Raw genomic sequence first — 22,062 nt, 5'->3', positions numbered from 1 at the left:
AATATGTACAAAAGAGGGATGGAACCCTAGAGGAAACTTATTTGGAGGACAAAAGACACAGTGAAGCATAAAGTAATCCTGGCAAGAAACCTGGTAATGCCATGAGATTATTTTAGCTTGATTTTCAATGTACATGATAAAGTTCACTTTTAGCTTCCAAAATATGATTACTTTCTAGAATCCAAGATTTCTATGAATTAAGATAGCTTCAAACTACAGTGCCTAAAGAACACAGGTGTTCTGAGAGATGCTAAGGGATATTCCATCATTAAAATAGAATAATGGTGGTCTTCTATGTTGCCAGAAACAATTTTTCAAATTTTAATTTCTATTCCCACCATTTAAAAAAAAACTGTTGGTACCAATTACTACTTGACTTATCTACGCCAGGAAACAAAACAAGTATGTATAAAACAAAGGTTAAATTTTTGGTTTCCAGTACTTGGGTGGGCTTGATATGCAGAAAAACCAATCACAGCATGGCTAAGTTGACAGTAAAGTAAGACAATCAATGACCAAAAATAAAGAACCCTAGAGAGCATGAGTTGGGAAGCTTTATGTAAAAGGCCATACAGTCTTTGTGGCACCTTTCTCTTTGTGTGTGTTTTTATACAAGGGTGGGCAAAAGTAGGTTTACATTTGTATTATTGTATTAATATTATTAACTAGAGGCCTGGTGCAGGAAATTCATGCACTGGGGAGGGGGGGTACCCCTCAGCCCAGCCTACACCCTCTCCAATCTGGGAACCCTGTGGGATTTGGCCTAAACCGGCAGTCAGACATGCCTCTCACAATCCGGGACTGCTGGCTCCCAATCGCTCACCTGCCTGCCTGCCTGATTGCCCCTAACCGCTTCTGCCAGCCAGCCTGATCACCCCCTAACCACTCCCCTGCCAGCCTGATCAATGCCTAACTGCTCCCTTGCCAGCCCAATTGCCTCCAATTGCCCTCCCTGCAGGCCTGGTCGCCCCCAACTGCCCTCTCTTGCTGACTTGGTTGTCCCTAACTGCCCTCCTCTGCTGGCATGATCGCCCACAACTGTCCTCCCCTGCTGGCCATCTTGTGGCAGCCATCTTGTGACCACATGGGGACAGCTATCTTGTGTGAGGGTATGATGGTCAATTCGCATATTACCTCTTTATTATTTAGGATTATTGTATTATTAATTTGTATTATAGTTATCCACCCTATATGTAAATTAAAACCTTTAAGATATAAAAACCATCTTAGCTTGCAGGCCATGGAGAAGCAGGACTCAGCCAGACTTGGCCCACAGGCCTTAGATGGTTTCTAGGCCTTTATTAGTTGCCAACCCCTAATAAAGAAGATAAACAAAGCCCAAATTTGGTTCTTTAAAAAGACCAATAAAATTTAAAAATCTTTACCAACAGTGATCAAGAAAAAAAGAAAAGGAACAAATAAGCAATAATAGAGATTAATAGAAGGAGAGAAAACTGCAGATACAGTGGACATTAAGAACAACTGAACATAAGGAGTAACTTAATGCCAAACTTGAAAAATAGATGAGATGGATAAATTCCTAGGAATATGTAAATTTCTCTACTTGATTCAAGAAAAATAAAAAAGACTTTCTAAATGGATCTATAACCATTCAAAAATCAGAATCAATAATTAAAAATCTTCTCTCAAAAAAAACCAACCACTATTAAGTTCTACCAAACATTCAAGAGGGAAATAATTCCAGTTTTACCCAAACTCTTAAAAAAAACCCAGAAAAATAAGGAACACAATTCAATTAATTTAATAAAGCTTATAAACAAACAAAGTGCTCTGATACCAAAATCTTTTAGAAAGTAAAATTACAGGCCCACCTCATGCCTAAATATAGATTTAAAATTTATAAATAAAATACAGAATCCTAGAAAACATATAAAGAGATGGGCTTATCCCAGGAATGCAAGGTTAGTTCAACAGCAGAAAATCTATTCATGTAATTTTCACTATATTTTTATATAAAAAAAATCTCAATAAATACAGAAAAAGCATTTGATAATATGATAGATTAAATCCATGATATGAGAAAGAGAAAAAATGTCCTTAATCTGATAAGCGTTATCAACAAAAAACTTGCATTCCTTTTAACACCAGGGGAAGACAACTTGGCTCTTTATCACTACTCATATTCAATACTGCACTAGAGACCATTGCTAGTTACATTTAAACATATGCAAAGTAACAAATTATTAAAATGAAATGTGACAAAAAAATAATCTAGTTCCCAATTATTCCCTAAAAGAGGCATATAACCGGTATTTGCTACTAAAAGTTTAACAACTAGCTCTCCAGGAAAAAAGTCCTAATTTATTGCTTGCCAATTTACATGGTGTAAATACACCCACCATAACTGATTTCAAGTTACCAATGTGATGTTACTAAACACAGAACTAGAAAGAGATGTGCACAATCAGCTCTCATGAGTTACATGAGCCGGCTTAAACACATCACTGCTTATATAGCCCTCCTCCCATCAGAGTTGGCCATATGACTTTTCATGGCCAATAAAATGTGAGTGTAAGTAATATATGTGTTTTTAGAGGGGAAGTTTTAAGACTTAGCAAATCATTTAGTCTTTTTTCTCTGCTATGAGAGAGGCATGTCCCATTAAACACTGCTCCTTCATACTCTGGTTTCTCTTCAGATCGCATAAATCTTTCGCCTTTTTAAACACTGCTCCTTCAGTCTCAATCCCAAAATAAGATACGGAGCTGAGCTGCAGGTGGCCGGTGATGAACGCACTAGAAGTGAAAACTAAACATTTGTAATTTAAGTCCTTTTGATGTTGGGGTTGTTATCCCAACAAAACCTGACTGACACATTACATAGCAAAGATGCTTAATAAAAGATCAATACACAAAAGTTAGTTGCACTACTATCCATCAGCAATAGTCAGAAAAATAGTTTAGAAAGTATATTTAGAAGTATATAATATACTGCTAAACTTCCACTTTGGGCCTAATGGATTTATATCCACTCCTCTGCCTAAATAAACGAACAAACAGAAGGACAAAAGATACAAAACAATAGTTTTCAGATGCCTAACATCAGGCAGCACAGTACAGTGATTCGAGAGAGAGAGGAAACACATGAAATGGGCTCAGTTGCTTGAAGAGAGTTTCTAGGCTCAGGACAGGGACAGCCTGGGGAGACCAATGTGGCCATATGCACAGGACAGAGTACCAGAACCAATAGCCAGAACCAATAGCTGCACAGAGTGTCCCTTTCAAGTGGTCAGTTGAATACTGACTAGAACATGCGTGTGAGGAAACTAAGGGTGAAAGAAGGGGAAACCATCCCTAGAGCTCACTGAGGGCTAAGAACATTTTGTGTGCCCAGCAGTTGCAGTGGGAAAACCTTGTGAACTCTGTTCATCAGGGCGAGATGGGGAGTACTTAGAAGGGTACTGCTTTAGCCATGGGGCAAAATTGGCCATAGATTCAATTCTGAACTCAAAACTAGTTCAAACTAGTTTAACTACATCTTGGAACAAATCTCAATAATATTTATAAGGATATTAAAAAAATCCAGCATTCAAGATAAAATTAATAATATCTGAATTTCAGTAAAAAATTATCAGGCATTCAATGGGGGAGGAAAATATTACCCATAAAGAAGGAAACAAACCATTAGTAAGAATAACATGGATGACAGAAGATAAAAACATTAAAATAGTTATTATAACCACATTTGATATGTTCAAGAAGGTAAAGAAAAGCTTGAGCATGTTAACTGGAAACAGAAAATATATAAAAAGACCCAAGTTGAATATCTCGAGAAGATAAATATAATATTCTGATAAAAAAAATACACTGAGTGAGATTAACTGCAGATTACATATTGCAGAAAAGAATGAGTTTGAATATACAATAGAAACAGAAAGAAAAAAGACTGAAAGATCACCAGTGAGTTATGGTTGGACAATTTCAAACAGTCTCATACACATTTAATTGAAATTCCTGAAAAGAGAATGGGGGAGAAAATATATTTGAAAATTTTCCGCATATGATGAAAACTATAAACCTACAGATCCAAGAAACTCAATAACAAACCCCAAACATAGACATGAAGATAACTACATCAGGTATCACATCATAAAACTACTCAAAATCAATAATACACAGAAAATTCCAAAAACATTTTGGGGGAAAAAGGGACATATTACATACGGGAGAACAAATATAAAAGTAAAAGCAGACTTCTCATTGCAAACTAAGCAATCCAGATGATAGTGGAGTAGCATTCAAAGAATACCGAAAGGGGAAAAAAAAACCCTATTAACCTAGTACAGTAGTCGGCAAACTCTTTAGTCATCAGAGCCAAATATCAACAGTACAACGATTGAAATTTCTTTGAGACCCAAATTTTTTTTTAACTTAAACTTCTTCTAAAGCCACTTCTTCAAAATAGACTTGCCCAGGCCCTGGTATTTTGTGGAATAGCCACACTCAAGAGGCCAAAGAGCCGCATGTGGCTTATAAGCCATGGTTTGCCGACCACTGACCTAGTAGGTAAAAATATTGTTCAAAGATGAAGGCAAATCCTTTTTCAGATACAGGCGAGCTAACAGAAGTCATCACCAATTTCATACAAGACCAGCTGACAGAAGTCATCAACAATTTCATACAAGAAATGTTGAAGGGAATAATTTGGGAAGAAGAAAACTGATACCAGATGGAAATCTGAATCCACACAAAGTCATGAAGACCACTGGCAATGGCAAATAGCTAGATCTGCATAAAAAACCTTTTTCTTACTGAAATCTTCAAAAGTAAACTGACCACTTAAACAAAAAGAACAATCAAGAGATTTATAACATCCATAAAAGTAAAATGTATAACAACTGCAACACAAAGACCAGCAGGGAAAAATGGAAATTTATTGTTGTGAGGTTTTTACACTATAGTTGAAATGGTATAATACATACTACTCGAAGACAGACTGTTATAAGTTAAAGATGCATACTATAAGCCTTAAAACAACCACTAAAAAGGAGACGAGAAAGAGCTAAGTAAGTACCCTAAGAAATAAACATGGAATAAAAAATATTGTGAAACTCATCAAATTGTACGTTAGCACTGGAATGATGACTAGCAATGAAGCCTGACGGAAGGACTCAGACAGGTCCTACACCGTATCCTGCCAGGTTACCTTGCTTCAGCATAATCGGCTTTCTCATTTACGAAGAGGTAACACCAGCCTAGAGAGCTGTTGGGAGGATTATTTTGTGTTTCTGAAGCATTTTTCTGGTTCTCAGAGAACAGGTACAAGCTACTATTACTCATCTAAGAGAGAATGCTAATATTCAGTAAGTGGGGAAAAGGAATGCTTGTTGGACAAACAACAAGCAAGATCTACGTGTGTAGTTTAGAGCACAGACTGTATAGAGCCCCATCAGGAAGCACAACTGACTTCCAAAAGATCTGTGTTATTATTCTGCTTTTGCAGTGGAATCCTGGAAACTGAATGTCAGAATAAAAGGCTCTAGCTCTTAAAAACAATAACAACAAACCCCTGTAGAAGATCACAAGACTAAAAATGCAATAGAGTTTGTACCTTCATATGTTCATTATGAACAAAACCACTACAGAAAAAGGTAAAATCCAAGGGAATGAGATGTCAAGGTTAAAAAAAAGTTCCCCAGCTCTAGCCGGTTTGGATCAGTGGATAGAGTGTCAGCCTGTGGACCAAAGGGGGCCAGTTTCCATTCCCGTCAAGGGCATGTACCTTGTTTGCAGGCTCCTCCCGAGCCTGGACTCTGGATGGGGCTCCTGTGGGTGGCAACCAATCAATGTGTTTCTCTCACATTGATATTTCTGTCTTTCCCTCTCTCTTCCACTCTCCCTAAAAATCAATGGAAAAATATTCTCAGGTGAGGATTAAAAAAATAAAATAAAAAATTCCCCAGTGTGCACTACCTACCTATATATGTTTTGGTACAAGCTCATAGCCCAGATTGGGTCTGCAAACTTACTTTGCAGATGGTATCCCATACTATTTTATTTGTCTCCTTTGTCAGAGACACTTTTCTTTAGCTCAAAGAAAATCTTACAGAAAACCTTCAGAGGAAAAAAAAAAGGTGGTTCCTGAAATGAATGAGTCTATGTACCCTTCTCTCCCTCTCTTTTGCCTATACAGTTAATAACCAAGATAGGTTCACTGTATTTCTGCTATACAATCCCAAACTGCATTTGTACATATCCCTTGGGACCAAGGTGGTCTCTTCTCTCCGAACTGGAACAGGGTTTTACAACAGAAGTAATAAGTTTCATGTCAACATTTCAAGGAAACTGACAATGTAATTCTTGTGTCTCCCACTGGCTTTGTTTCTTAAAGAACAATGAACCATTTGATACAAGGACATACAGTTAAAAAGTGCTTTGTGGTGGCAAGAAGTAAATTATTTGGAGAACAGGCTATAATTAAACCTGATATATTGGAATCTTGTATTTGCAGCAGCCATGTTACCAGAGAGACATCTGTTACCAGGAACATGAAAATAGCAAACTAGTCTCAATCCAGGGGACAATACGGGCATTTTGGTAGCTCAGCCCTCATTTCCTGCTAAATGCTAAAATAGCCATTCTCCTATAACAGCAATTTTCACCCTTTTTCATCTCAGGGTACACATAAATTACTACAATTCTGTGGCACACCAAAAATGATTTTTTGCCAAACTGACAAAAATAAGATGTCTCAGCTTCATTCACCCCAGACAGCTATTGTGTTGGCTGTTACCGTTCTTTTATTTGACCATCTAAGGGAAAAGAGGTCAGTGCACCTGTTAATCATGTATCACATGTTTTAAAAATTCTTGTAGCACACTAGTTGAAAGCTGTTACCCAGTAAGCATAATTTAGTCTTATTTCTATGAATTGTACTCTCTGAATCTAATCACTGTTAAACTGCACAGTAAATTGTGACTTTCTTAAATTTTATTTTTCTCCCAGCTAACCTTAACTTCAAAACCATCATTTGATTTATATTCATATCTTAACTGTTCTGCTGCTAGCCAAGGGCCATCCAAACGTACTCTCTGTACCCTAAGTCTTGGCTCTCAAATCAAAAGAATGGGGTCAACCTCCCTGACACGTAAGGAGCAGTACCTTCTCCATCAGAAAGTCTGGTTCTCACTTCCTTTCAGTATATAGCCCTACACTGACCAAGAGATTCCGCACCTCATTTTTTCTCTTTCTTTGTTGAAACACTATGGTTAAGTAAATATTTCCCTTTTTGAAGGTTCCTATACTCTAGGATGGTTACCTACTGCTTTTTTCATAGCATGAGTTCCATTTCTAAATTGCACCTCAATAATCTTTTCTTCCCCCCCCCCCCCCCCCCAAATGTCTTCATCTGTCCTTTGGCAGAGAGAAAAACAAAACAAAACAATAGCTTTTCCCCTTTTATTGGTTCTGTCAAGCACTGTGAAATCCAGACACTCTTAACACAGGAATTTGAAAAAAGTCATCTGACAACTAAACGGACACCTAGGAGGCAGGGTAAATAGAGGGGAAAGGCTAAGAAGTCAGGGCACAGAGGTACTAGACCCCCAAACAAGCCCCAGAAACAAAAGCTGAGAAACTACAAATCCATGAAGGACTTCTTTGAACCTTGAGTGCAAAGGTTACACACAAGACATTAAACCTAAACCACAGTCCTGAAATACCAAGGAGAGTCATGGAGGCAGAGAGCGAAGAGGTTCACGTGTCCCAAAGGGAGATAAACTGAAGTGTGGCCACTTGGTTGGCTTTTGTTCCACAGCCTGGTGTGGGCACATACCAAATAGGGCAGTGAGCCCAGGACTAGAGCCGATGCCTGGCTTCCCCTGAGCCTTGAAGATCACAGTCAGCCTATGACCTGTTTTGTGTTTTTCGTGCATTAAAAAGTTTGACAGGAAAAAAACAGGACTAAATATCTTCAGACAAGAGATTGAGTTCTCAGCTTTATGGCTTTTAATAAATCACTCCTCATTCTTTAAGTCTATCAATAAGATTTGCCAGAAATTCTATGACTCAATGATTCTAAACAGCAAAAATGTTTCTCAGATGTTCCTCAGAAAGTATTTTCTGGGTATCTAACGCATATATGTTATAAGGTACAGAGATACAAGAGGAAGAAAACCTGATCTCTGTTCTCAAGAGTCTAACGGTACAGTCAGAGACAAACAGAAATAAGCAAAGATGTTAGAACCTAATCCTCAAAATTTAGGAGTGGTGGTGGAATAAGGATAGGACTAGGAGAAGCGACATACAGGCAGAGGCTTCTTAAAGAAGTTTAGCCTAAACATTAAGGGTGTCACCCTGAGGAAATAATGAAATGTGTTCAGGAATCTAAACTAGTTTGGTTTCGAGACTAAAATGTGAACATGCGGAAAAGGGAGATGAGAAGACCATAGGAGAACTACGCAGAGCTCAGATGCCGAAGGGACATGATACCAAATAGACATGGAATAGACATGTTCATAGACAAAGAAGTAAAGTCACTTTAAAAAAAAGTCAATTTCACAAACAGAAAAAAAAAATAGAAAGAATAATTTCCATAGTTCACAGATAAAGGAAAATGAGGAAAGAACTAAAATACAAGAAAAATAAGAAACAAATTATATTCAAATGTCCATGGAATAATGACAAAAAATGACCATCTATATAAGATCACAAAAATCTCAAATGCAGAAAAGTATGTATTTTTCAGCCTATATTTTCTGTTAATGTAACAAAAAAAAATAAAACTTTACCACTTGGAAATATGTGATGAAGCTAAGCAATTGTAAGAGAACATTTTTAACCTTAAATATCTTTATTTTTAAATAAGAGAATTATTTTGAAAAACATTAGCTGTTCAATTCAGGGTTTTTGTTTTTGTTTTTGTTTTTTACAAAAGAAAACACAATAAGTGGAAAGTAGAAAGTAGAAAGAAAAAAAAATGTAGAAAAGGCAGGAAAAAAAGAAAAGAAAAAAGCCTGGGAAAGCAAAAAGTACACAAACACAACACCAAACCAAAAGCTAAAACAATCCCAGTCACTTGTAACAAATGTGATTGAGATAAAAAGCAGAGAAATTTAAATACATAACATTGGGAATTATAAAAGGGACACAAAGTAAGAAAACAAAAAAGAAGAAATGAAATGGAAAAGATTTATAATACAAGGCAATTTATATTAGTAAGCTTTAAAGTCTGTAGGAAACTAAAAAATTTCTAGAAAACTATAAAATATCTAATTGACTGAAGAAAAACTAGAACATGGGTAAAAGAAATAAAAAGACCTAAATAAGTGAAGAAATATATCATGCTCATGGATTGAAAAATGTTATATTACAAAGATATCCATTCTTCCCAAAATAATCTATAGATTCAATGCAATTCCAATAAAAATCCCAGCAGTGTTTTTCTAGAAATTGACCAGTTGGATAGAAAAAGTTACTAAGAATTAGAATAGTTAAACCAATCTTTAAAAAATATTATAAGATGATCCATGCCACATGATTCAAAGACTTACTAATAAAGCTCTAATATCATAACAGCATGGTGATGGCAAAAAGACACATTAACAGAGTAGAACAAAAATAGACCCACAAAGATCTAAGATAAATTGATAGCTAACAAAGATATAAAAGCATTTAATGGAACATGGGTAATCTTTGCAATAAATAATGCCAGAACTGGACACATATAAGCAAAAAGAATAAATAAACTATAGTTGGTACATAGGTATAGGCAGAGTAGGAATGACAGCCTGAAGGTCATCAGAGTGGATTTTGCTCTAGCAGTGGGCAAAATTGGGCTGGGACCTCACCCCCAGGGTGACCTGTCCGCCCCTAGCATATTTCTGGTCATGCAGTTTGGACCTCTTGACATATCATATCGCTAGTCATGTGGTAGACCCCTTTAGAGGAGGAACAATTCTAAAGATAAGCCTCATATGTCTCATATAAGGACAAAAGATAACCAATAAATCAGCCAAATGAAGAATTAGCCCCTCCCACTTAGCCTCCTGCTAGAGGAGGAACTCTTGCCAACATCCCAGAACAGGACTTTCAGCCACTTGCTGGATTCTTTTATTTCTCATGTACTTTCTCTTTGCTTGCTGAATAAACTTTCTCCTTCAATTTGAGTTCCTTAAGTTCTGAATTATTCTCTTAGCCAAACTCAAGTACTAAGGTCTAACATTTACCACTAACAAAATCAAGAACCTCAACTCATACCTCACAGCATATACAAAAATTAACTTAAAATGGATCATAGACAAAGAAATGTAAAACCTAAAACTGAGACATTGTAGAAGAAAACATAGAAGAAATGCTTTTACACCTTGGGTTAGGCAAACAGAATTTATATATACCAAAGACACAATTCATAAAACAAAAAAATACATAAATTAGACTTGCTCCAAGTCAAACTTTTGCTCTTTAAAATACACTAAAAATAAATAGGCAAACCACAGACTAGGATAAAAATATTTCCAAAATATGTACCTGACAAAGATTTATGTCTACAATAAACCACACTTAAAACTCAATTAGACAACCCAAGTAAAAAAATTGACAAAAGATTTGAACATAAGTTGATTTACATCTTTAGTAAAAAGATGTAAGAAAGGTCAATGTATATATCAAAAGATGCTCAACAGCACTAGTTATCGGGTACAGTGGTGCCTCGCATAACGAACGCCTCGCACAGCGAACTTTGGACAGGTTTTTCATGAAACCATCGGCCAAAAAGCAGAAAATGGATGAAGATGTGCAAGATTCGGTAGACTCTACTTAGTCTGTCTTAAAATTTAAAAAAATGTGTTGTTTTTTTTTTAAAAAATTATGTTTTTAGATGTATCTAAATAAAAATATGTCATCTTAGCATATTTTATGTTACAGAACGAATTATTTTTTTTAACATGTATTGTTATGGGAAAACGCGTTTCACATAACGAACTTTTCCCATAACAAGCTTGCTCCTGGAACGAATTAAGTTCGTTGTGTGAGGCACCACTGTATATGCAAATTAAAACTATAATACACACTCATTCAAATAGCTAAAATTAAAGTCTGACAATGCCAAGTGTTGAAGAGGATATGGAGCAATTAGAATTCTCATAACTTGCTAGTAGAAATATAAAATAATACAATCACTTCAGAAAACAGCTCAGTAGTTTCTAACAATAAACTTATATTGGAAACAATCCAAATGTCCTTGAATAGGTTAATAAACAAATTGATATAATGGAATGCAGAAATATAATAGAATACTATCAAGCACAAAAAAGAAACAAACTACTGATATATGCAAAATGAATGAATCTCAAAAACAATTTAGGTGAAATAAGTTAAAAGCACAAATACTATATGATTCTATCTATATAAAATTCTAGAATGACAGTGGTTGCCTGGGGCCAGACATGAACTGGTAGGAATTAACTGCAAAAGGGACTAGTAAGTGAATTTTGGGGGGCGAGAGGGTGATAAAACTATTTATATATGCATGTTTAATATGGTAACCATTAGTCACATGTAGTTATTGAGCATCTAAATGAGGCTAATGAAACTAAGGAGTTAAAATTCAAATTTAATTTAAATAAATTTAAAGTTTAAATTAGAAAATTGATACTTGATTCAGTTATTGGGACATACTGAAGAAATTTAGGTATGAAAATCTACTTTTTCAATTGTAAATTTTATGGTATATAACTGTAAATATAAATCAAGTACTTTAATGGAAATTTAGCATTTGGATTGAAATGTAAATGTACAATACACACTGGGTTTCAAAGACAGTATAAAAAATAAATGTAAAATGGTTCAACAATATCTTTATTGACTGTATGTTAAAATGGTTGTTTTTATTATAGTGGGTTAAATAAAATAATTATTAAAATTAGTTGTGTTTAACCTTTTTATCGAGGCTCCTACAAAATATAAGACTACATATCTCACTCATATCAGATTTCTATTGGAGAATGCTGTTCTATATCTTCATTGTGGCGAGAACAAAGATATATAAACCTGTCAAAATTAAAACTGTACACTTAAAATGTGTGTTTTGTATATAAATTATGCTTCAATAAAATTGATAAAAACATTAAGTTGGGTAGTATGTGTGTGTAATAATGTGTGTATATAATTATCTTGTTGATAATCTTTATCAAAAATCAGAAGTGTTAAAAAATTCATAGGATAGAGACATGCAAAATAACTGTTCCTTTTAATAGTTAAGAAATTAAATTATATTACAGTGACCTCCCTCATTAGATATTGGCCTCCCTCACTAGATATTGAATTTCTTGAAGATAGGAATCCTGTCTTGTTCATCATCTCTGTATAAGCCTAACTAACACTTAACAAAAGTTAATATAGTACTTTATCAATGTTTTAATAACTGCAGAAATGTTCTAGACACTTTATATATATAGTCTTAGTCCCACAAAATCCATGCAAATATGGCACTGTTCCTCCCAGAAGTCAGAAAGGCTATAGTAATCTTACCAAATATCCAGAACAAGTAAGTGAAAAAGCTATGTTCCAAACCTGTATTCACCTCAACTCCAAAGGCCCTTCTTCTGAGATAGGGTATGTGATGGAACTATAACCGATAAAGGGACTATCAAAGAGATAGTAAGACCAACTCCCGAAGGATTTATGGCTTAGAACCTACAGACACCAGCTTGATCCAACATGGCAACTAACATAATTTTATGATGACCTCAAGCCTCATTATATACCCATTGTAATACATTCACATACTAAATGACACAACCATTGTGCTATGATAATGGAAAACCCAGAGAAGGAACCAAAATGGCCTATAGGGCTTTCTGAGAAGTCTCCACCTCTTTCCTGGGAAAGATCCTGAATATTCTTCCCCCTTATTGAATGCCCTACCATTCCATTAAATGAGCCTCAATAAAAATAAAAAAAATAAAATCCCACTAGGAAGGGGCTGCTCTGTCTGTGGAATAGCTCACTCTGTGTCTCATTGCATCAGTAATAAACTCTCTTTCACTTTAAATTCTATGCTGGCTTGCATTTGGATTCTTTTCTGTGCAAAGCCAAGAATCCACAGCGGATTGTGAACCCTTGGGTCCCCAGACCCCCAATATGCCTGTATCACTTCCATGCTGCCACCTTCCAAGGTTCTCATTTCATAACTGATGAATGCCTGAATCAGAGTAAAAATCGGCAGGAGGGGCAATGGAGCCATAGAAAATTTCCTGAACTTTTAGAGTTACAGCTTCCCTAGTCTTCAATAGGCTCTCTCTCTAACAAAGAACAATTTGGCAGATCTTGCTAGATCAGAAGGACAAATCTAGTAGAAAAAAACAATTCCCTTCCAATTAAACTTTCCACTTGAGAGTCAGAAGAAGAAAAATAACAGAATGAAGAGCATAGGAAAGAGAAAAAAAGAAATGCTGAATCTGCTAATATAGCTAATTAATGCAGAAGAATTAATCTAACAGTAACTTCAGCAACCAAAAATGAAAAGTTAGGAGATCCTAGAGAGTTAGTTTCTAAGTCTTTGGAGCTTCTTTTTAATTAGGCTCCCAGAATCTCAGCTTTCCTGTTTGAATAATCCATATTTCTAGTTATTTATTCAGCTCCCCACTGCTGCACATTACCAAGCCATATGCTACAGGAATACATCACTTCATATTTACACTCAACCATCCAAAGACACTGGCAGTTCAGACTTTTAAGAAGCTTAGGGAAAAGTCCCTACAGAGAGTAGTTTTAAGGTTAGAAAGCCCAGGAAGCCAAATGCATCTTCTTTATTGCTATTTGCTTGAGAGAGGCTGGTCATTTCAACAAAAGAACAGGCAATTAGAAGGGTAAAGGAGATAAGCAAACAAAAGACTCAAGAGAGGAAAGCTAGCAGAAATCACCAGAACACTAAACACCTCTGAATAATTTCACCGCCCCCTCTGCATTTTAAAATAACAACTTTAAAGCAATCCAAGAAAAGAAGAATTTCAATCAGTCTAAGATCTGATACACACTGAACAAATGAAGAGGTCTACTATGCCCCCAGCCTTTAAAACGAAAGTATTTTAGAAATATATATATCTTGATAATATTAAAGACAAAAGCAATTTTAAGCACAAAATGGCCACTGTAGAATTTTTTATAATAGCAAAACATTAAAAGTAACTTATATCAACAATAAAATACTAAGTAAGCTACATTCCCTGAGAGTCCATTATGCAGGTTATTGAAAACTCTCATGAAGATTATGTCACGGCATGGAAAACAGCATGTCAAGTTTAAAAAGAAACAGTATAGAAAATTACATGTATGGCAGGCCTAAAAAGCTGTTGAAAAAAAGAAACCAATTACATTAAAAAAAAAAAAAAAAAAAGAATAGGGTATACAACCAAAGTTGGGTTGTATTTGGGTGATTAGAGTTTTTTGCCTTGAAGGTAAGAATTCTGTCATACTCAAAATAGTATCATACCAGTGTTTAAAAGCAGTTTTATAAGTCTATATTCTAAATTGTATTTTACTGATATATATTCGATTTATAAAAATACTTTGTCAAATAAATAATTTAAGAGAGTTTTCAGTATATGAGAGTAGAATTTTCAAGACAATAGACTATGGCTCAATTTCATAAAGAATAATTCAATAATGACTAGAGTCTTCCAACCATCCAAACATGATCTCATATCCCTCAATTTAGGAAACTGTCCCTTGAACCTCCACCACACTCTAGTTATTACCCCCCCTCCCTATCTCTCTTCTCCTTTTCAAAAGAGTTATGGACATAAGATACTTCCCATTTACTTCCAACTTTAGGATTCTGTGAAATATGCTAACATGATACCCACTTTAAATATTTTAAGAAATCAGAACATAAATAATATATAAAGAAAAGTTCTAAAACTGTCTTGCACATTTTCTTATCTCTGATGCTAGCCACATAGCACATGCACAATTCATCACTGAAAATAATGTATATTGAAAAATATAAATATGAATGATTGTCTACTGTCAACAATAAAATTTAGACAAATGTATGGCATAGATAGGTCTATATGGGATATTAAAAAATTGGGCTCAGTTTAGAAATTAATATATGTTTAGAAGTTTTAAATTTCCCAAAAACCTCTAATATCTGTTTAGAAGTTTTAGATTTCTCAAAAACACATTATGAGAAGGAGAAAAAAGACATTTCCTTTGAATGGAGTGGTCATATTACCAACGGACAAAATAGAGCAAAAAGGCCAAGATACTTTTATTTACCCATTTTCACTTTAGAAAAGACCACTCACACTCCTGAAGACTTTATGATTTTATATATCTAAGAGGAAGCTCAAGGGAATAAAAAACCATAACTATATGTCCTTTAATTTAGGCTAAAAGATAGGAGTTGGGCAAAAATTATGAGAGCTAGGAGGTGAGAAACATACCTGAGCATGAGATTCATCAGCTGAAGACCCTCGCCCTTCAGGAAGCGCTCGCGGTTGGAACTGAGCATTAGGCAGGAACAGAGTGAATCAAACAGATTCTCCATCATCTCCTGCTCCTCTGCAGTGCTAGGATTGTGTCTTTTAAACACCTGCCAAGCAAAGACATCAGAAAGCACAGAGCCTAAGAGAATGTCTTTTCATCAGCCAGCATTTAACAATTTCCAAAGCCTGCCTGTCACGATAACCCCACAGAACTGGGAACAAAAGCTAATCAAACAAAATTCTCATTAGTGTCTATTTTAGAAAAACTGGGCTTTCTGATTCATAGGTATTAAATAAATGGTTGCTAGTTCCCACACACACAAAAAAAACACACACACAAAAAAATCAACTGACCATTGAGTCTATGAATGGTTGATAGTTTCAAGGAGGCAGAGTTTGTAAAATATTATATTGCTGTGAAATATAATACAAATATAGAAAACTCTAAAATAGTTAAATGAATAAGGTGAGCACCCTGAAACCACCATCCAACTCAAGAAACTTTTCCGGTTTTCCCCAAAGCCCTCCACTGGCCCAACCCAACCATAACTCCTTCCTTCCCCTTCTAAAAAACAACTACAATCCAGAAGGGCAAATATTGGCTCTACTAGGAAGAGCTTTCTAACCATCCAGGCTAATGAACTGCCTCGCACAGCAGCTATGGCCCTAAGGCATGGGAACAGCTTAAAGCAAAAGTTTTGTTTTTGCCAGAGAGATATGTGGCATATTAAGGGGAAAGCCTCTTAACAGTATCTACATACCCATATAGTCTATTCCAAAATGATCAATAATCTTGCAAGAACAAGACTAAGCGCCTTCCCAGAATTGAAAACAGATTCACATTTCAAAACTCTATTTTTGGGGGTGGAGGCCAAGCCACTCAGGCTGCTGGCACCATGAGGGAAGCTGTATGCAAACTGACATCTTAGACACTCCCAACACTCTCAAGATTTTATCCAAATGATCTATTTTCAGTCCTGTTTTTGGAATAGCACAGATGAGATTTGTTAGAAGAAATCTTAACAGTGTTTTCAGAATGCCAGCAGAACAACATTTCAAGTGGATTTACATTTCTTACAATGAACAAATGGCAATTTCCAATATCTCATTCTAGCTCCAGTACCACATCCTTCCCTTCTCTGTGACCTCTACCCCACTGCCCTGGGACCTGTACACTTATTTGGAAAATGAACAGACTTTGTTTTAGTGGCAGACTGAAAGGAAAGGAAGTGAATTGTCTTGGGAATGGGCCAACTAAAAATAACTTGGTACTCATAGCCCCCAAACATACACTTAAAGCAGGAAGCATCTTTTTTGAATTGATAAATATCAAAACAGACCAAGAGAATCCATATGAGATACAGTGATAGCTGATGGTAAAAAGCAAATGACTAAGAAAAGAGGAAAACCATGTACCTCCACTGTAACCTCAAACCCAACAACAGACTCCACATGCCCTGCAACACATGGCTTATTCCTTCCCAGTTTCCAGCTCCACCTCCCACTTAAAGCAGGGCGTGCATCTTCATGGCAGACAGGAAGCATAAGAATTACTCACGGATAACTGCTGAAGAAGCACATCGATTCCATCCAGCTCCCCAAGCAATTCCCTGTTTTCTAAAAGGGGAAAAAATAGAGGGGGAAAAAAATGAAGCTAACTGTCAGATTTTACAGCCGTCTAACACTGATACATCAGCAAACAAAATCAATACAGCTTGACAGAGTACAAAAGCTGCACAGAGAGCGAGAGGGAGAGCAAGGGGATGCCAAAGGCAAGAGAGCTTGCTGTCATGATCTGAAACAAGCCTAGCTCCTATCCTAACAGAATATCAATACTGAGAGGGAGCCTCACCATCATTGTCCTGGAGCAGTATGGCCAGCACTTCACTACAATACAGTTTGTTGGCATCGAAAGGCATCTTTGCCTGTAAGGAAATAGGAGAAATGAGAAAAAACAACAACAACAACATTATGGGGCCCTGTTTCCCTCCCCAGCATGAATTTTTCACAAGTACTAGAACCTGAGTTAGAGAAAATAGAAGTTAGAAAGGGAAAAGGCAGGTTAAAAGTAAAGGGGGGGGGGAGGGGGGAAGGGCTGCCTCTGCTTTCAAGAACTACATAGTAAAACCATAAATGACAGATGAACACAATGTCTCTCACATTCCTGATGCCCAGGTTTGAATGTCACTGCCTCTGGGAAGCCTTCCCAGGTCCCCCAATTTGAGTCCAGAGACTACTGTCTAGCACATACTATGTACTCAAAATGTGAACTAGATGAGTAATTGAAATTTTTGAACTTTAAGACTAAACCCTTATCATAAAGCTTTGTTCACGAGTTATAATGATAAAATTAGGCTGTAAATTAGCTGACACATTAGAGAAGTTGAAAAGAAAGCAAGTTCGTATTTATTATCGATAGATTAGTCGAGTGTAGTATTTATAACAAAGTAGTGCCTTTGGATTTTTTAATGTTTAAAATTTAATTTGAAATCATAAACCTATCTGCTTGTGTGCCATAATCTGCCTACTATTTAAAAAGGAAACCACATTAAATATGCAGAAATGTGTTAATATTTTAACAGCCAAATTGCTACCCACAATTCTTTGCCTGCTGCATGCTCTGCTACTTGGAGTTCCAGGGGGCACACATCTACTGCAGGGACTCTTTTTCATGGCCGTCCACATTGCTGCCTCAGTAGCGAGACTCAAATCTCTCATCATTAACAATGCCCTTCGGATAAAGGTGCAGAGAGGACCAAGCCCCATCAATGTCTTTTTATTTACTGTACCCTTGATCCTTAAAATGCAGGAACGTAGACAACAACTGTTAATCAGCAGCAGCCTTGCTACCTCTCCAGGTTTTTTGAAATGACAAATAATCCCTGTATCTGGAAAGGACAGGGGAAGTGTTTATCTTGAAGCTAACACTTCTATCACCTCAGCGCCATTCACAGTTCTGTCTGGACATTGATTTTGTACTTAAGAAGGAAGAGTGGCCCCTAATGAAGCAATGCCGGCACCTTTTCAGCTTTCCGTGCACGTCTCCCTCGTCAAGCCTAAGTGCACCCCACAGGGTTTCAGGAGGCTGACCAGGTATGACCCATCTTAGATTAAAAGATCTGTAAAATGCAAGGACTTACGTGTGCTGACTGCAAGGCATGCTCCTTGGGCAAGCTTAAGGTCTTGTTTCAAGAAATTCAGTAAAAGAGCCAGGCTTTAAATGAAATTTGTGGCATGTTTCACTTTAAGGAAAACAGTTTTATAAAAATCAAACCACAGGAGTGAAAAGCCAAGGGGTGAACATGGCCATCAGAATCAAGAATCTGCCAATAGAATTACTTATTCAAATTATTTAAGTTACAAGTATTGCCATTTTAAGAGATTTAAGCCACACCAACTGACATGCTTTTCAAGGGTCAGGGTTCTTGTTTAAAACAAGATACACTTAGCTGAAAGAAGCCCTAAGAATCAGGCCACTAGAACAATAGCCTTTCCATGATTCCAATGCCTCTTTTATCTTTTATTTGATTTTATAAAAGGTAGTGGATAGATTTTCTCTTTTTCCCCCAACAAATATTTATTGGGCATCTGCTATATGCAAGACAAAGAATTGAACATGACAACAAATAGAGGTGAATTTGACATAAACATGAACGTTGTCTATTGTTAAGGCATTAAATTAAATTATAGTACTGAACTAATATTAATTTTATCAAGTAAAGCAGTAACATTAAGAAAAGGACATGGCTCTGGGACCAGACATGGCTCTAGGTCTGACTAATGAGCATGCACTACCTATGTGGCACAAAGTCTGCAGTTCCCAAATTGAATGCCGCAGTACCTGGTGTTAAACTGAACTCACAGGGGCACCACAGGATATTTTCAATTTCCAAGGAAAGCACAGTGACATTTAACATCTGCTCAACTCTACATTAACTACCAGGTCCAGGTGCATTTCTTTTCATGGCATCCGATCATTCTGATTTGGGTTTTGGTGACTGCCATGATAAAAGAACTGTGTGAAATAGGGAAGAGGGTGGTGGTATTCAATCTGATTCCAAGGTTTCAGAAGTTGTACAGAACTGAAAAGGCACACACATCTATCAGTAAGTAACTGTGGTATTTAAGAATTAAATAAAAATATATTGTCTTTTAATTCATGTGTATTGTTTTTTCAAATGGCACTAAACTGTTAAGACATAAATATGGATTATCAAACTGACCGCACCCAACTACTTAATACATAGGACAGTTATATCCTTTCTGCTACAGGGATGCTATAAAAACAAAATTCTGAGACACTAATGGCACCACGAACTGAGAATGGGCATCGATGACCCAAAGTAACATTTCTTGGTCCCAAGTTTCCTAATCTGTAAAATGGAAATAATAAAATAACATCTCTTGGGGGAGTTACTATGAGAATTATACAAGATATGGAAGTAACTAACAATAGGTACTAAAAGTTTTTCTGATGACTGGAATCAGAAATGTCCACATTAGAATCTCAGCTCTAACAATTACTTGCCATTCATATTGGCCAAATTATTCTGTCTCTCTAACTCACTTTCTCTCATGTTAAGTAAAAAACAAATCATAATTTTCTCTTGAGGTGATTAAATAAACTAGTATATACTTAATAGGCACCCAAAAGCTGAGTTTCCCTCTGCTTTGGAATTGAGAATTCCTGATTCCCCTCAGAAAATCTGCAGCTTTTGTTGTGTATCACTTCAAGGAGTTTCCAATTTGCCCTAAAGTAAACAAAAATTAAAAAAAAATCTAACTTCATTTTTTTCTTAAAATATAGGTCCTTTGAAAAACTGGCATGAAGGAGTGAATAATCTAATGAGAAAATCAAACTGATTAGGCCCTTCAACTCCCAACGCTGAGCCCAGCAATGCTTCAGACCCCGAAAGGGATGCTTTTGGAAAACAGCCTGGCGAGGAGGAGGCTTTAAAGCTAGCAAGGCCCGGCTGTCACAGGCTCTCCCCCGTACTTCCCATGGGTTTGGACAAGGTATCTCCTCCTCTCTGGGATTCTTCCCTCATCTGTAAACTGGGGATACTTGGAGAGTTGTTTATGAGGATCAGAAATAAACTGGTACATATTGTACAGTACATACAGTATCTAGAATAACCCTTTGTACATGATAAATTGCCAATGTACAACACTTACATGGGACAGGGAAAACTTAGTGGTGTAAGTGATGATGATGAAGATGAAAGCCAAATCTTTTACACTGATACAAAAGAAATAAACAATGGGCTAGGTGGGGAAAAGGGAAAATAATCTTTAATGTCTAACCAAAGGCAAAAGTCACCAGCCAGAGATGACAGCCTCCAAGCTTGCAAATACCAAACTGCCAAATTATGAGGGCAGTTAGTCAAAATTAGAAGGAAGGAGAATTCATTTAGCAGCCACAGTCCCTTGGATTTGGCAAAGTAAACCAATGGGACTTGGAACTTCTGGGGCTCTCCTCTATCCAAGAGCCTGGTGATCCGAAACCTTTCAGCTGTCAGAGTAATTACAAAGTCAAGCACAAGTTTATACTCAGCATGCACTAGCCTTGAATAAAATTAAACTTCACCTTTTTGGGAGCTGCTGCTTTTTTGGAAAGTACAAAACAATTATGCTACCACCCGCAGCCAGAAGCTTCAGGTTATTTCTGCAGCTCACCTCTGGTGCCTGGAACACAGGGGGCAGGTTCAGACACATCTGCAGCCCCGTACAACTGTCAAAGCAGACTGTGGCCTGTAGACTGCCAACTCCTGGTCATCGAGGCTAAGGACCTGGCATTAACCAGTTGTACATGTTGTATAATAAAGCCAATACTCAACTCATTAGCTCATTTGCTGAACGTTGCAATGTTTTTAAAGCATTGATTTAATTGAGAAACAAAAGGGGAATCTTAATTTTGTTTCTTTAGGAAAAAAAAAAAAATTTAAGGGTTTTGGTGTCATTTTCAATAGTACATGATATCCTAAGGAATTTGTATTCCCCATGGAAAAATAAGCTATGCTGTAGTGTCTCTCACACTACTGTTACTTGCTTACCTGCTAAACCATTTAATGCAATCATCTGCAATGGATTTCACCCTCATTAGTACAAATTAGTGATTTCATTTAGTGGATGAAGAAATCCAAGCATATCTCTATATATTACAAGATGACCAATACAAAGAGAAATTCATCAATGTGCTACACACTTAACATTATTCAAGGACTACTGAATAAATATACACCATCTACAGTAAAATAGCATGGCTTTACCAAGTAATGTAAATAAATAATCTCGGATGCTGGTTCTTAGATGTCAGCATGTATCAGAATCACTTGGATGTTAAGATAGGTTGCTGACTCCACCCCAAGCTGGACAGATTCAGGGGGGTCTAGTAAGAAGGGTTCAAGAATTTGTGTTTCCTTTTTTGAAGGAAAAGTTATTATTTTTTTAAAAAAATTTATTCATTTTCTTCATTGATTAAGGTATTACATATGTGTCCTTATCCCCTTAATGCCCCCCACCCGACCCCTGCTCATGCCCTCATCCCCTAGTGTCTGTGTCCATTGGTTATGCTTATATGCATGCATACAACTCCTTTGATCTTTCCCCATTTC

General features: G+C 36.5%; 1 protein-coding gene across 1 annotated transcript in view; it reads right to left on the bottom strand.

The window, feature by feature from the left end:
• Positions 1-22,062, bottom strand: part of CTNNBL1 (catenin beta like 1) — a 166,649-nt gene that overhangs the window by 68,728 nt on the left and 75,859 nt on the right. The window contains exons 8-10 of the mRNA XM_084888682.1: positions 17,301-17,373; positions 17,007-17,065; positions 15,407-15,555 (exon numbers count right to left, since the gene is read on the bottom strand). Coding sequence (XP_084744808.1) covers positions 15,407-15,555; positions 17,007-17,065; positions 17,301-17,373 — 281 coding nt within the window. The remainder of the gene's footprint in view (positions 1-15,406; positions 15,556-17,006; positions 17,066-17,300; positions 17,374-22,062) is intronic.

This window comes from Pipistrellus hanaki, assembly GCF_964339955.1.
Source record: "Pipistrellus hanaki genome assembly, chromosome: 6".
NCBI lineage: Eukaryota > Metazoa > Chordata > Mammalia > Chiroptera > Vespertilionidae > Pipistrellus > Pipistrellus hanaki.
This window is presented reverse-complemented; position numbering and strand designations above follow the sequence as displayed.